This window comes from Argentina silus (assembly GCF_951799395.1).
Source record: "Argentina silus genome assembly, chromosome: X".
In the NCBI taxonomy this organism is placed as follows: Eukaryota; Metazoa; Chordata; class Actinopteri; order Argentiniformes; family Argentinidae; genus Argentina; species Argentina silus.
Window position 1 is genome coordinate 5,783,297 of NC_139653.1, and position 16,161 is coordinate 5,799,457.

The 16,161-nt window shown below is 41.2% G+C and overlaps 1 protein-coding gene across 1 annotated transcript in view; it reads left to right on the forward strand.

Moving 5' to 3' along the window:
* Window positions 1-14,194, forward strand: part of LOC310823352 (calcium-activated potassium channel subunit alpha-1a) — a gene marked incomplete at both ends in the record, with an annotated part of 82,724 nt that extends 68,530 nt beyond the window's left edge. The window contains 5 exons of the mRNA XM_083696197.1: window positions 2,864-2,977; window positions 6,348-6,478; window positions 11,445-11,639; window positions 12,131-12,249; window positions 13,948-14,194. Coding sequence (XP_083552323.1) covers window positions 2,864-2,977; window positions 6,348-6,478; window positions 11,445-11,639; window positions 12,131-12,249; window positions 13,948-14,194 — 806 coding nt within the window. The remainder of the gene's footprint in view (window positions 1-2,863; window positions 2,978-6,347; window positions 6,479-11,444; window positions 11,640-12,130; window positions 12,250-13,947) is intronic.
* Window positions 14,195-16,161: the final 1,967 nt, after the last annotated feature.

Consider the following 16,161-nt stretch of genomic DNA (forward strand, 5'->3'; position numbering starts at 1 on the left):
AATATTTCAGTTTACAACTCACATACACCCACAGGCACACTCACAGACACAGACACACACACACACACACACACACACACACACACACACACACACACACACACACAGAGGTATTATCATACTGTATTGCTTTGGGGATTGCTTCCTCCCAGTGATTCTCCCATGCAGATGCGGGGCATAGAATTTAGAACAAGGAGGTGCGAATGAATAAGTAAACAAGCGTCTCGCTGAGGGAGACGTTCACACGGCTGCAATACCGTGTAGTCAACCGCTGAGCTAAGCTGTGCCCGGGGGCTTTACAGGGGTGGGGGGTCCGCATCCAACGTCACAACCATCTACATGTCAGTTGAAGAGAGGAGGCGACAGAGGAACACCCTGGACCAGCAGCTACACATACATAGTATTAACATTGCTGTTCTGATGGGAGCCTTTTATGCGCATACTTTGTACATTTCATAATATAACCTGTGGGGTTTATATTTGTAGAAAAAATGTGTTGGTTTTGGTTTTCGGTACATGTTTTTTTGTATTTGGTAAGTAATCTATGGTAGCTCAACAGGCTACTTTTCTTTTTGTGAGGATTTCTGCAGTGCGGTCAAAACATGTGGTCAAAACATTCGAATATTAAACCCACCACACTTGTTCAGAGATGCTCTTATTGGGAGTCAATGATATCTGTAGAGCTCTCCAATTTTGCTATGTGACTTTTGGTTGCCCACAGCCCGACTGATTTTGACACGTTGGCTCTCTGTGGCAACAATCATTTTCATAAACCCTGACTTTACTGATATTTGGTATTTACTTCCACAAGTAGACATACTGCATGCTTGACTTCTTGTTTACTCTGATACTTTAGGTATTTATTTTTTATTTTTTGGGGGGGCAAAACCCCAAAACTAGCTGTCACTTTCCAGAGAAATGAATGTCATACTTTATGGACAACAACAAAATGATGCATGCACAGTCTCTGGTTGCCACAAACCCTTGACCATCCCAAGTTTTAATAATTGGCATAACAAGAGTTTGGATTATTCAGTGTTCTGCTCCTAGCTTATGATGAATACTGAACTGTTGGTGTCTCCTCTGTAGCACAGGGTGAAGAGATCTCTTTTGTACAGTGTGCGGCCCGCTGAATTTCTTGGCATAAAACGGCAACCCCCCCCCTATGTTTGGAATTTGCAATCCTTTTAAAACTTTGTGACCTGAATATATTCCCCCTGCATTATGTTGTGTCGCTGTAAAACTATAAGCTGGCGTTTTGCTTTAGTCAGCACTAAATGATGGATGTCAAAACACAGTTGATGCATTATGCATATAGCATTACTGATTTAAGGTGTTTACTTGTCACTTTGAGGAAATGTAAAAATGTGAAGTCATGTGAATTCATACCCGTCACTTGCGCTTGTATTTCATGGTTGGGAATCGTGCTATTTCCGATAAAAGGTTTTCAGGATCCAATTTTATAGTAACAAAATGAACAACATATAAAATGTATACCCGCCCATTGATGGAAGGCTGCGAACACTAAATATGTCTCAGCTGACCCTTAAAAGCACAATATCCAAATTGCAATGTTTAGGCAGGCATCTAGTTCATTTAAGCTGGTCAACGAGCTACATCAGGTAAAAAACATCTTTGTTGTTGATACCTTCTTTACTGCAAAAAGGTTCTCAATTCAATTTGAATTCTTCATAAAGGGCTGAGTTTTTTCCAACATATACAAGAGAATGAAATGCATTTATATTCAGTTTTATCTTATGACAGATCCTGCTGTGATTTCTCTCCTTTGTTGTAACCCTCCTTTGCAGTTGCTTTTGCTCACTTAAGCAATAATGCCTGAGAGGCCATGATTTATTGCCAATATTGTCACGGGTAGGGGGAGTTGTTAGGCACGACGCGCAGTGGAGTGCCGGCAAACCCCTACCAAGTGACAATATTGATGACAAATCACAGCCTCACAGTCTTTCATACAACGGTTACACAACAAATTAGAAAATTAGAAAAAAATAAAATGTATTTCTTTAGTTATAGATTGTGGTGGTTTCTGCCCTGCACTGAGAAATACACTCATGAACACTTTAGTAGGAACACTATACTATTACTTGGTAGGGTCTCCCTTTGCTCTCAAAACAGCCTCAATTCTTCGTGGCATTGATTCCACAAGATGTTGGAAACATTCCTTTGAGATTCTGGTCCATGATGACATGATTGCATCACGCAATTCCTGCAGATTTTTCAGGTGGACTTTCAAACTGTGAATCTCCCATTCTACCACATCCCAAAGGTGTTCTATTGGATTCAGATCCGGTGACTGGGAAGGCCACTGAAGAACACTGAACTCATTATCATGTTCATGAAACCAGTTTGAGATGACTTTTGCTTTGTGACATGGTGCATTATCATGCTGGAAGTAGCCATTAGAAGATGGGTAAATTGTGGCCATGAAGGGATGCACATGGTCAACAACAATACTCAAATAGGCTGTGGCATTCAAGCAATGATTGATTGGTGATAACGGGCCCAAAGTGTGCTAAGAAAACATTCCCCACACCATTACACCACCTCCACTATGAGAAGGTGTACAAGTGCTCGGTGAGTGTATACAGTAGTTTCCAGAACTACCAATATTGTCAAGGGAACTTGATACACAATCTACTGTGGTGTAGGAATGTCATAATAGGTGATTTAACATGACATTATCGTTATTAAATCACAGCTTTGAACACCTCTCGGCCAATCACAATGCTTGTTATCATCAACCCGTTTATGTAATGTATATTACCACATGGGTAGTTGATGTTTGTTTGTGTGTGTGTGCGTGCGTGCGTGCGTGTGTGTGTGTCTTTGTTGTCGCCTGATGTAGGTTTCACGCCTCCTGGAATGGACAGGTCATCTCCAGACAGCAGTCCAGTACATGGCTTAGTGCGGCAGGCTTCTGTCACCACAGGAGCAAACATCCCCATCATCACTGAACTAGGTGAGCCGGTACACCATCCCAACTCGCCACTCTTCACACAGTCACAGATATACAGAGCACAGCAAAGTCAGGTGTAGATATTTACTCTGATGACCATCATATTGGCACCAATTGTTAGTGACAATTGCATTCGAGTAGGAATGTTTTTGTCAAGAAACATTTGGTGCCGATTTGGAGGACAGTTTGCGGGACTCTTCATATTTGTGGCTCTGACTCATTCTAGTCTAATGATAATCATGATTAAATGTAGTTAATTTGGGCTAACATTTGTATCTTGTACTGTATCGACTGAACAGTGTTATCGTTTTCAAAAGTCAGTCTGTTTGTGTGACCTGAGATGTCTGACTCACTTCTCATACTTTGTCCCTTAATGGATAGAGAGAGAGAGAGAGAGAGAGAGAGAGAGAGAGAGAGAGAGAGAGCGAGAGAGAGAGTAGAAGATAAGTGAGAGGGGGAGAAAAAGTGCCACGGTTGCAAAATAGGTCCATTTATTAATAACAAAAGCGGTGGCTATATTCCCTGTGGTCTAGGGGACTCATGAAAGTTTCAGATCTCAAGAGGGCCCAACACTAAAGCACCAGAGACCAGCCACTCTATCTCCCCTGACCCCATTAGGGAGCACTGGAGTATGAGGTCCTGCTGCTGCTGAGAGAGGCACAGAGACTAGGGCTCGGACTCAGTCATTATGAGGGACAGACAACAAATTGGCAGTTTTCTTCTCAAACCTCCCTTTACAGCATCGTCTGTATTATGACACTGTATGGTATCAACAGAACCGTATAGTGGCTACTTGTGTTTTGTTGGGAACATTTGGTGTGATTTAAATGCATTCTCTCAAGGTTTGTCGGATTTTAAATCATATTTGGGGGGTGTTTAAGGTAAATGCACCTCCGCAGGTTCTATCTAGCCATAGCCGTTCTAAGGCTTTTTGTGTCACTGTAGAGTCTATGCAGTCCTGACAGTGTCCTGTTCCTCTGTGACATGGAGACGAGGATGTAAAGCAGAGATAGGAGAAAGGAGCTCAGGTCTCCCTGGAACCATATACTATAATTGTAGTGTCAGTGTTATCACTTTACAGTGCCAGAGCGAGATTAAAGTCAAATCAGGAACGTAAAGCTTTTGCCTCGTCTGAATTGCATGATCAATTTTAATGGGAGACGTGTAAAGTTGGTATGTTTATAGATAGAGCATTGTGTATATCCCTTTGCGTGTCTTTCAAGCGTGGCTGTAAAATAAGCGATTCATGTTTTAGTGGTGCTGTATGGTTCGCTTCGCTGACATTTGTTGGCCTGTGTATCTCTCAAACACTGTGATCTGTAGAGCCCTACTTGCATTACTATGGACAACCATGGATCCCTTTTAGCTTCAGGTCCTAATCCTGTGGGTCGACATGAGTGGTCTTAAACAGAAATGCCTTTCTTCCTCTCTTTGAAGCTGTTTCAATAACAACACTATCTCTCCCCCTCCTCCTCTCCACACTGTCTCATCATCATTAGCTAAACCTGGCAAACTACTGCCTTTGGTTCAATTCAGTCAGGAAAAAAACAGTGGAACCAACATACAGATCATAACAGAGCTGGGTAAGCCGAGCCTTTGTCCTCCGCTGCTGTCGTTCGTTCCCTCGTTCCGCCTCTCTCTCTCTCTCATCAGCTTGCCTTGATTTTTCCGGCTGCAGTCGAGGCCATCGCCGCTCCCATGGCTTCACTTTGAACACATTTTTGTATTCTTCGTTCTGGTTGAAATTGACTGTCTTGTTTTGGCCTCTCTTTTTAATGATTTTCTTTCTTTTTCTCTGTTGGTGTTTTTTTTTTTTGCGTTTCATTTCTCAGAGCATTGCTAGACCTTTGATCATGCACAGTGGACAACTGTCCTTGTGGCTGTTTTCATATCACCCCCCCCCCCCAAACCCCCACCCCCCATGATCCCGTACCACCCCCACCCCCACCAGTTCAGTTCTTTGGCCCAGGCCCGTTTGCATCAGCCCCTTGTCTCTTTGACAGACATTTCTGTTCCAAAGCGCACAGGAAGCCTGGGTAGAAATCCACATTTCAAAAACAAAAACTCTAGATCAAACCTTCCCTTTAAGGTGTTTATTTTTATTTATTTATTTTGGGGGTTTCTGTTTTTTTTGGAGGGGTTGCCAAAGCTAATCTCTGAAGCATAGATTTTGATGGAGTCAAAGGAAGACCTTATATGATGCACTTTTCAAATAAGTTGCTCCCAGACCCTTCCCTTAAATCACTGGCCACTGGCACTAGAAAGACAAATATACCATGTGAAGTAAAAGTCATCCTTACAAAATTGCTTAAAAGATGTTTGTTTGTGTTATGTTCCTTCCCGCTTGTTAGCTACGTTAAATCCTACTGTACAAGAAATGGAGAAAAGCTGTTGTTTTATTTAATTTTTCTTCCCCATATGATTTTTGCATTTTTTCATGCTTAACATTTGCAGAATATAATATTCCTTCAATTTAGGCAGTTGTACTGTAGATGTTATTTTCACAGATCATTATATTGTTGATTGGTAAACAATTTGACTTTCAGGAACAGGTAAATACCTGGATGAATATCTCAATAGGTGATGATGTGACCAACACATTTTCTTATCTGAGATATCAAAGAAACTCCAGAATGCATGTTACCTTAAGAGCATGAATTTTTCACATGATATGCACAATATTTTCATAGATAATGTAGAATCTGTTGTTTTCATGAGATGGTGGATGAATTTGGGTTCCACTCATGACACAGACCTGGGTCATACAGTTATAGAACTTCATTTTCTTCCCTCATTTTGGAACTTGATTTAGCTTTAGCGTGCAAGCTAAATAAAACCTACATCAAGTATTATTGTAAGTCAATATATAGCATAAAGTATAATTAACTTGTTCAACCACGGTGTGATGTACTAAGCTACATACAGTACTGTATAGACATATAAACAGATTGTTTATGAAATAATATACTGTGCATCAATCATTTATGCCAAATCCATTATACCCTAAGGTTACTACATTCCTATTGATACCTATATACCTGAGACGTGAGACAAGGTTGTAGCTGATTCATTTCCAGTCACTTCCTTCAACTGGGGTCCTGACTAGAAATAATGCTCTTGTTGACTTGTTGCAAGAACATTACTGAATCTCTAGACGGGTCAGAACACAAAACAAGATTGGGAACCACTGTCTTTATTCCCGTAGGCCTCTTCTAGCATTCTCAGGTGTGTTGGTGTGTGTGTGTGTGTGTGTGTGTGTGTGTGTGTGTGTGTGTGTGTGTGTGTGTGTGTTTGTGTGTGTGTTTGTGTGTGTTTGGCGTGTTTCTGCTCTCGTTGCACCTCTCTCTGACTGGTTGGTTATCTCCTCTCTCAGTGAATGACTCAAACGTTCAGTTCCTGGACCAAGATGACGATGACGACCCGGACACAGAGCTGTACCTGACGCAGCCCTTCGCCTGCGGCACCGCCTTCGCTGTCAGCGTACTCGACTCCCTCATGAGTGCAGTGAGTATACTACTAATTAAACACTTAATTCGTCACTTGTGGAGCACAAAATGTCAGATGTCACAACTGTTTTAGGAGTGCAATAAGTATGTGATTAGTATAGTAGCTATCACTACTTAGTTATACTGGTGGAAAAGTGGAATTTTACCCTGTAATCTTGTGGATTTGTTGTTTTCATTAGTCAATAGTAGACACATTCACAAAGAAATAAGATATCTCGCTTTTAACGCCCTGATCAGTCCTGATGTTCCAAATTGCCCATTTGAGTCAATTCATACAACACAATAGCTACAGTATATGAGATATATATTATTGAGTATATTATTATTATTATTATTATTATTATTATTATTATTATTATTATTATTATTATTGCGATATATTATTATTGAAGATGTGTGTGTACTGTAACTTAAGAATGCATGTGTGTATTTGGTGTATTTCGCTTACATGATACACAGACTAGAATCGCTCTAAAACACTGCAGATCTCTTGAACTCTTGTACACCAACACAGTTGAACACGCACAGAGTAAAGTAAAGGGGGGGAACTTAAAGGATATCATTGCCTCAGATGCAGAGCTCCAGCATTACGAGTAGGCAGAAGTTGGTAAATGAAATGCCACATTGATCAGACAGCCCTGCCGGCTTCACTGACATCAAAAGGGAAGTTGTTGCCACCACTCCTCATCTAAAGTGTCATGAAACAAACTTCTAAGGGGTTTATCAGATCTTCTAACAAGGTAAGTGCTGAAGCTCTACCTAATGGTAGGTATGACACACGAGGTGGGCCGTGAAGGTCCAGAAAACACTTTAATCTCCCAACAATGTTCCCTGTAAGCAAAGCTGAAGATAAGATAAGAAAAGGGGGGTTTTCTCTTCCATTTTTTCCACTTCTTTTTAAGGTTGATTTATGCTTTGTCGATCTACACTGCTGACAACCGTCCATCGACAGAAATTATGTCTAGTCGACACTTTGGAGTGTCACCAAGGGGTTTCATTCACCTCCTGAACTTTATTATGTCGCAGACGCCGTCATAGGTTGTCTATGACAAGGCGAGCGACACTTTGTTTTTGTCGGGTGATGATATTTCGATCGACACATATTAAAAAGCGTAAAACAGCCTTTAATCTTCTTGTTTTTCTTCTCACCGTCCATCGCCACTCCCCCTCTGGCGTAGTGATGTCTTCATCTGAGTAGCTCTCCCAGTGAGTGTTGTTCGAGCTACGTACTGGACCAAAGCAAGCAGCAGTTAGTTGCGTAGTCTGGCTGTGTGCTGTGCTGTGGTCATAGGTGAGGCCTGCTAATGGACCCAGCTCATCCATCATGAGCCTCCCCGGGGCTGTCAGAGGCCCAGTGAGGGGAGCTGCCACTCAGCCCCGGACACCGAGTGACATGGCCCGTCATGGCACACAGAAAAGGAGAGCCTGATGGGCTGTAGGGAGAGACGAGAGAGCATGACACCCTAGACAATAAACAACGTCAAATTACTGCTTCAGAAGGAACAGATCATACAGTACTGTGTAGATAGAGTTTAGACATGTACAGTATGGGGAAGTGGTAGGTTTATTGTCATGGTGTACATCATTGGCAGCTAAGAGCTGAATTGCAGTGTACAGTCCATACAGTAAATAAATAAATAAACTAATAATTAAATAAACAAATAAGTGATGAATGTTATTGTGAGGAGGAAGGTAGGAGCCTCACAGTCATAGCCAGGTGAAAGCCTGGGGAGCCTTGGTCTGGGTCTGACAGTTCCAGTCTCAGAGCAATGATGATAAACAGCACGTTAAACAGCACGGTCTGTTCTCTATAGCTGGTAGTTAGTATTGTGGAAGAAACTTCAGTCTTAACTCAGGTCCCAGTGTGATCAAGTAAAAACGTCTTTATTTAGTAGCAATACAGAGAGACAAATCGTCAATGCAGAGAAACCGTCTGCAGAATGATGTGATTTTCTCTGCCGGTCTCTCCGACACATCAATTTATAGACATGGACAAACAACCAGGATCAAAGATAAGGAAATAACTGTCCAAGGACGAGGAGATGAGTTATAGTCATCTCCACATTTCATGAGGGGCACACTCAATGAAAAGGCCCTGTGTTCAGTTAGTTAGATCATTACAGTGAATAAGGTAAACAATTAAAACTTGTGAGATAAGTAATTGTGAGGTAGTATATAATGATTAATAATAGCAGCATTGACATGGAAATAAAATAAAATACAAGTGATTATAAATCAATAACATGAATTATTATCTCTTTCAAAACTACTAGCCAGCTACTCCTTGACCACCACTGATCACGCTGCACCCACCTGGGTGAAGGCCTGGCAGCCAATGGGGTGGCAGAAGGCACTGCACGTCAGCGATAGTCCAAAGCAGTTGTAGTCTTCCCTAGCATCTGCGCACACCTCTGCCATCTCTGCTGTCCTCTTGCTTCGGGCTTCTCTGCTCAACCTCAACCTCCAGCATTCAAATCAAAACATACAGGATTGCCAGTTGGCTAGCTTCCCAAACCAATGATCCATCTGATCTTGCTTGACAGTTTTAAAATGCCATGGTGGTTTTTATTTAACCTTTATTTATACAGGGTGAAGCACCTGCAAGGCCTCTTTCCAGGTGCACCCTTGTCCACAATGCACATTAACACATTAAACGTAGAACACAGTCAAATACGAAAGTCAATACAACATATAAAACCACAACATTATGTGGCACCAGAATGAGTGCCAACTGTAATGAGTTTTGTAGATTTCGAGTAGTGAGGTGCACCAAAACTAAAAGCGCATTTACCCAATTCGTGTGTACTGTAGACCCGAGGAACCTCAAGGTTTAACCAACTCTGAGAATGATAATTTATGTTCTTATATTTTAATAAGGAAGTTAGGTAAGTGAGGTTAGGTAAGTTAACAAGGTCCAGCCGACCTTTTGATAAAGTATGCAATGATGAGTATTAAAACTATCACCTGTGATAAAGTGAAGGGCACTTATACAGTACAAACCAAATGCCCAGGTATTTATAAGCGGAATACGCTCAATGGGGGAGATACGCTCAATGTACATATGCATAAATCATCAGACACATTTTTCAGTGATTTGAAAAAATAACCTATACTTGTTTTTTCCAGCGTTAAGTACCAATTTCAGTTCAACAAATAATAAAAGCAGACTGTAGGTCAGAAAGAGCCTGGTCAATAGTGGAGACAATAGCATATACAACAGTGTCTTTGGCATACAAGTGCAGGTTACAAATATTTAGAGATAACCCTATGTTGTTATGTAAATAGTAAAAAGAACCGGACCAAGAATCGATCCTTGTGGGACACCCTTTGTTATGTCCAGAAAACCTCATTTAACATCACAAGTAAATACACTGTGTTCTGTCCGTTAAATCATTTTAAAACCAGCTACATGAAGCCTCATCCAGGGCCTATTTCAGATAACCTCTGAATGAGTATGTAATTGTCAACCATATAGAATATCTTGGAGAGGTCTATAAATAAGGTAGCTCAATGTATGTTTTGATCTAGGAAATTTAATACAACATCTAAGTGTAGTGGCTGTGCAAGGTCTAAAGCCAGATTGGTGCACATTTAGAATAGAATGAGAAGATAAAAAGGTTCATAGCTGAGAGTTGACGAGGGAATACTTTGGAGAGGCAAGATAGCTTGGATATTGGACGATAGTTATCTAGGCCCGAGGGGTGACCACCTTTATGGAGAGGGAGCACACGGGCAGCCTTCCAAACCTTGGGGATAGAGATAATAGTCAGATAAAAAATATGTCAATGACTCCGCATTTAGGGGGGGAGAAAGCTGCAATAGGCCTGGATCAAGAAGATCAGCCCCAATGGTTTTTTATGTCAATTTTAAGCAGGGCATCTAGCACATCACAAGTAGAACATTGTTGAAATGAAAACAAAGATTTGCTACTAGTTTAGCCAACTGGAGGCTGGGAGATGGAAGCACAGGGGTCAGCCAAACTATCGTTTCTCTCAAACAAAAAGCCTGACGAGATAAAATGATTAAAAGCATAATTTACAGTTCCCTGCGTAAGTAATGGGACAGTGAATCATTTTTCTTTGTTTGGCTCTACACTCCAAAAGTTTGGATATTAAATCAAACAATTACTTTGAGGTTAAAGTAGAGATGCTTTTATTTTATTTGTGTACATATTTGTTTCACCATTCAGAAATTACAACACTTTTTATGCATAGTCCCCCTATTTTAAGGTACTCAAAAGTAATGGGACAGTTGGCTTAACAGGTGTTTCTGGTAAGTCAAGTGTGTTTCCTCGCATCATTTGTGCAGGCATAAGAGAGCTGGCAAGGTCTGTTTGCCTTTGGAATTTGCTATTGGTGTCTGTCAATGTCTGCGGATGGCAGCGACCAATGTTGTGGGGCATTGTCCATTTATGAAGGGTGGTTGTGGTGGTGGGTGTTCCCTTCCAAGGTGATGGGGGCTTTACTGCACAGTGTGTAGAGCTTTAAATGATGACGTTGAATTCCAGTGTGGACAACAAAGCCACTATCCTACTGCATGCCCATTGTCTTGAATTTTATACTTCTGTATTATAATTTATACTTCTGATTATAATTTGAGTTCTGTGTTATTACAAACATTGTTGATATTCACATTAGGTTTGTAGCAGTGTTCGTCAATAATGAGTACCCAGTCCTTGGGTACTCATTATAAACGAACACTGCTACTCGCTGTTGAATAAACGTCAAAATGGATGTAGGGTAGAGTACACGAGAAGCCCCTCAGTAATTGGTCTGCCCTGTCTCCTCTCCTCCTTTTCAGAGCTATATGAAGAGACAGGCCGGAAGGTTCGAGATAACAGGGACACTCCCTATCTCTCCACATCCGCCAACCCCCCCCCCCCCCCCCCCTCTCTCTCTCTCTCTCCTAGTGACTCCCCTGGCATCTGCTTACACATCTTCTTTCCTCTCTTATCTCCCCCCCAGACATACTTCAATGATAATATCCTGACCCTGATCCGGACATTGGTGACGGGGGGAGCCACCCCGGAGCTAGAGGCTCTACTGGCGGAGGAGAACGCCCTGCGAGGCGGGTACAGCACACCACAGACGCTGGCCAACAGAGACAGGTGTCGCGTGGCCCAGCTGGCCCTCTACGACGGGCCCTTCGCCGACTTGGGGGTAAGTGGATGTTTAAGTGGAGGTGACACATTTTGGCACTACCCCAGCAGCACACGTCCCACCTCTTCTGGTTTCTCACGGGGCATAATCCAAAGTGAAGAATGGCTAACACGCAACGGGGGGCACGTCTGTGTGGAGGAGGGGTCGTGAGAGGAGGCTTCTGGAAGGAATAATGTCGCCGTCAAAGAATGTTCCATGTGTTTTTGTGTTTGCCTGAGCTCTATTTATCCATTTAATGTTAGACATTTTTGAACGATGTGTCATAAAATGAAAGGATGTTGTTTTTTGTCCTGTCCTGAATGGTTTGAATTATATTTGTACACTGTTTACTGCTATGGTATCCTTTTCTGGCCAAGATTTGTTAGGCACTTACCCAAGGTAGCGCAGCTTCGCGAACACTTCTAGTTGTTATCATTTAGACAAGTTATTACAATTTATAAGAAACCAGGCTGTTATATTGTTGTTTCTTTTTGTTACATGACATTCTCCAGGACGGTGGTTGCTATGGGGATTTGTTCTGTAAAGCGTTGAAGACGTACAACATGCTATGCTTCGGAATCTACAGACTAAGAGACGCCCATCTCAGTTCGCCGAGCCCGTGCACCAAGCGGTGAGACTGGGACTGTTTATGTTACCGTCACTGTTGTCTGTGTTATGTCACGTCCTTCTACCTCTGAGGCGTTTCAACATCTCAGGACTGGGTGATAGTACGTTATGAAACTAATACTATCCAAACTTTAGGCTTTGCATTTGCATTTGCATTTGGAGTTTGCTATTGGTGTCAACATGAGGACCAAACAGGTTTCAATGAAAGTCAAGGAAGCCATACTTTTACATAGAGAAACAATCCATTTAGCATAAAAATACAACATCTTGCTATTGATCAGTTTTCATTTACTCCCTATAATAGTGCACCAGTTGTAATAGTGTAGCAAATATAGGGGTCTAAATATTGTTGATGATTAATTACTTGTAATTACTAATATAGCTACTATTTCAAATTGTAATGGCTGGAGTACTTAGGCAGAGGACTCAAAAGCACGACTTGGAGACAAAACTTTAATCCAATAGAATAATCTTTACTTTAAATAAAGGTACGGTACACAGGTAGGCAGTCAACGGGTAGGCAGATAATCCAGGAAGGGGGTAGGCAAAGCAGGGTTTGGTACACAGGTAGGCAGTTCAAAAAGGCAGGCAGATAATCTGATAAGGGGTAGGCAAAAAGGCAAAGTCAAAAACACTCAGAGATAAAAAAAAAAATAAAAAAAAAGGAATACTTATCACAAGGAAATGCTGGGACGTATGACACAAAGGTACAAAGACGAACTGGCACAGAGACGGGAACACACAGACTAAATACACAGGGAATGAGGATGATGAGGAACAGGTGAAGCTAATCAGGGCGGGGTCACACAAGGGCAGGTGGTGAAGTGTCTGAAATGAGAGATAAGGTGAGGAACACAAAACAGGAAACAAACAATGTATAACATGAAACAAAGACAAACCTAAACTAACAAACAGGACGAGATGTTACACAAATTAATACTGTAATTACCTCAAAGATGGAATTTCATTATTACTAAAAAAACACACAATGAATTTGCAATGATAATGATAATAATAAAGATAACTTCAATCATATTTGCAATGGTTTGGAGAAACATTGCAATACCATGATAGTACAAGGAAGAAGAAAGCAATTGTTGTTCATATTTACGGAATTGATCAGATTCCGAGGCTTAAGTCCAACACACCCTCATGGGTGTTTTCAGTTGTAGAACTTGTTGTGCTGACAGTCCCATGGTTGGGTGTCTCCTGGATAGAGAGTAAGCTACATTCGTCTCCAGTTTTGCAGAGCTGGTCACTCATCCCGAAAGGGATAATCTCAGACCCTCCTTTTAGGGGATCATTTGAACAGAGTATAGGCAGAACCTCTTCAGCAATGGCTCCTTCAAACTTCTTCCACCATTCTCCTACCTTCAAGCTGTGCTCCAACCTTCCAGACAGTATTGTTAAAGTTACCAAAGCTCTTTATGCCTTTCTCCTGCCAGCAATGTTTGAAATGCACGCTGGTCCCAGCCCCAATCGGGATTTGGTAAGAGGGACTTTAGGAATGATTTCAGTGTATTCAGATAGTCCAGAAATAAAGATATAAGTCCTGAAATGTTCTCATGGGTTTATGTACGTATGCAATTATTGGTAAAGTCTTTGTTTTGGGACAATAAGTGATTACAATCTAAAGCTTTGTTAAAAAGCATTGCTAAAGCATCCACTAAACTAACTCCTCTCCACCATGACCTGTGGGCAGGTATGTGATCACCAACCCGCCCTATGAGTTTGAGCTGGTGCCCACAGACCTGATCTTCTGCCTGATGCAGTTTGACCACAACGCAGGCCAGTCCCGGACCAGCCTCTCCCACTCTTCCCACTCCTCCCATTCCTCCAGCAAAAAGAGCTCATCCGTCCACTCCATCCCCACCACCAACCGGCAGAACCGCAGCAGCAAGGCCAGGGAGGCCCGTGACAAACAGAAGTACGTGTTTGGAACACCATGACCTGTGTGTTTGTGTCTGTTGTTGGGCATATTGGGTCTGATGACATTCAGTATGTGTTTGATGGAGCCTTGCCAATGTAAGGTTGTGTGTGTGTGTGTGTGTGTGTGTGTGTGTGTGTGTGTGTGTGTGTGTGTGTGTGTGTGTGTGTGTGTGTGTGTGTGTGTGTGTGTGTGTGTGTGTGTGTGTGTGTGTGTGTGTGTGTGTGTGTGTGTGTGTGTGTGTGTGGTGGGGTGGTACTTTAGTATGAATTTGTGTGTGTATACACTGTTGGTCAACGACACTTGTCCTTTTGAATTGCGTTTGTTTTGTTTGTGAGATTTTGTACTCAATGTCCACGTCATGTCTGAACATTTGTTCCATAACTATTTGCATGTGGTCCTTGCTCTGACATCGCTGCTCCCATAGTCACCATTAGCACATGACCGTATCACCAAGCACATCACGTGTCAGTACACATGCATGGACAAGAAACAGTTGGACCATACACACTTATTCCTCCAACTGTAGTACACAGCTAGGTGGAAGCCTAGGCTTACATACAATGTATCTGATCTTTAAGTTTTAGACAGTACACATTTAGGGTGGAGGTTTATCTGTTTGATCTTTGTTGAGACACGGATGTACTGTATTTGTCTATCTTGTGTGTATATTGACTGATATTTGTATAGCCTTATGATTTATGTGCAAATATGTTTTATATTTGTGAATATATGGTTATGGTTATTATATAATGATATGGCATGGACATGGTTATTTAATGTAATGTGATTGAAATATAATAATAACCCTATTCTCAGAACCTAAATCTTCCTGACATGACCACATTTCTATCAGATTGTTGATCTAGCTTTTGTATTTCATATGATCATCACCTTCACAGTGTTGATATGTGTTTGTTCATTGTGTGTATTGCGTATACGCATGACCATGTCGAAATCCTCTCTCAAAAATGCTTCATTCATCATGTATTTTTGCATATGGGATAAGATGATATAGAATTAAAGTTGTTTTTAAAAGTAATGCTACTAGCGCTACAAAGAGCAGTTACAGTATGTATGGTGAAAAGAAATGTCATGCTCCCGTCCCAACTCCCCATTAGCAATCACTTACCGTAAGTTGGATTGTTTTAAGCGAATCCTTATGAGTTTTAGAATATAAAGAACATTTAGGGGGACTCTGTTTTACCAAAAGTAATATTGTGACTTGAAAAAAGCATGCAGATTTGTTAAAAATTAGCATATTGATAAATATATTTACCAGAAGAAGAGTGAAAAATATTTTGAGAGTAGTGCCTGCCTGGAAATTAATACAAATTGAATTACCAAAAGAGTTTTAAATAGTATTTTTTGTTTGATGCAGGCCTTTTATGAGAGATACTGTACGGTCATGTCAGTGATTGTGTTTTAGACATGTCATTTGCCTTGGAGAATACTTAACTTAGATTACCTACTTCTTTTTCTGAAGTGCAACAAGGATGAATAGAATGGGCCAAGGTATGCAAGTTAACAATTCTGCATGTTTTAGCAATCTTTACGTGGGGTTCAAATCATAACTTTGTCCTTGTGGAGATTGCTATGAGAAGGGACGTTTTTTTTTCTTTTGAAAAAATAAATCATGCCTCAGTTTAAGTTTTGCTTTCAACCGGAAAACAAAATGGCTGCTGCTGCTCCTGCCCTCTCCCTGTCATGCTCAGAACCATCTTCACATTGCATGAGGTTGAGCCTTTTGCCCTCTTTCTCCCTTTCCTTTGTACCTCTTTACCTCACTTCACCTGATGATATGAAGATCTTTTTCCCTCTTGACAGACTCCCTATTATTCCTCTCTGTTATTTTAGTTGTATTCTTTATTCTTATTATTTTTATTGAGACAACTTGCATTGTGTGAGAGGTCTGTGTGTTTATATAATGTTATATTCTATTGAATGCAATCCAATGACTGCAACATACTTTGTCCAATGCTCTGAGTA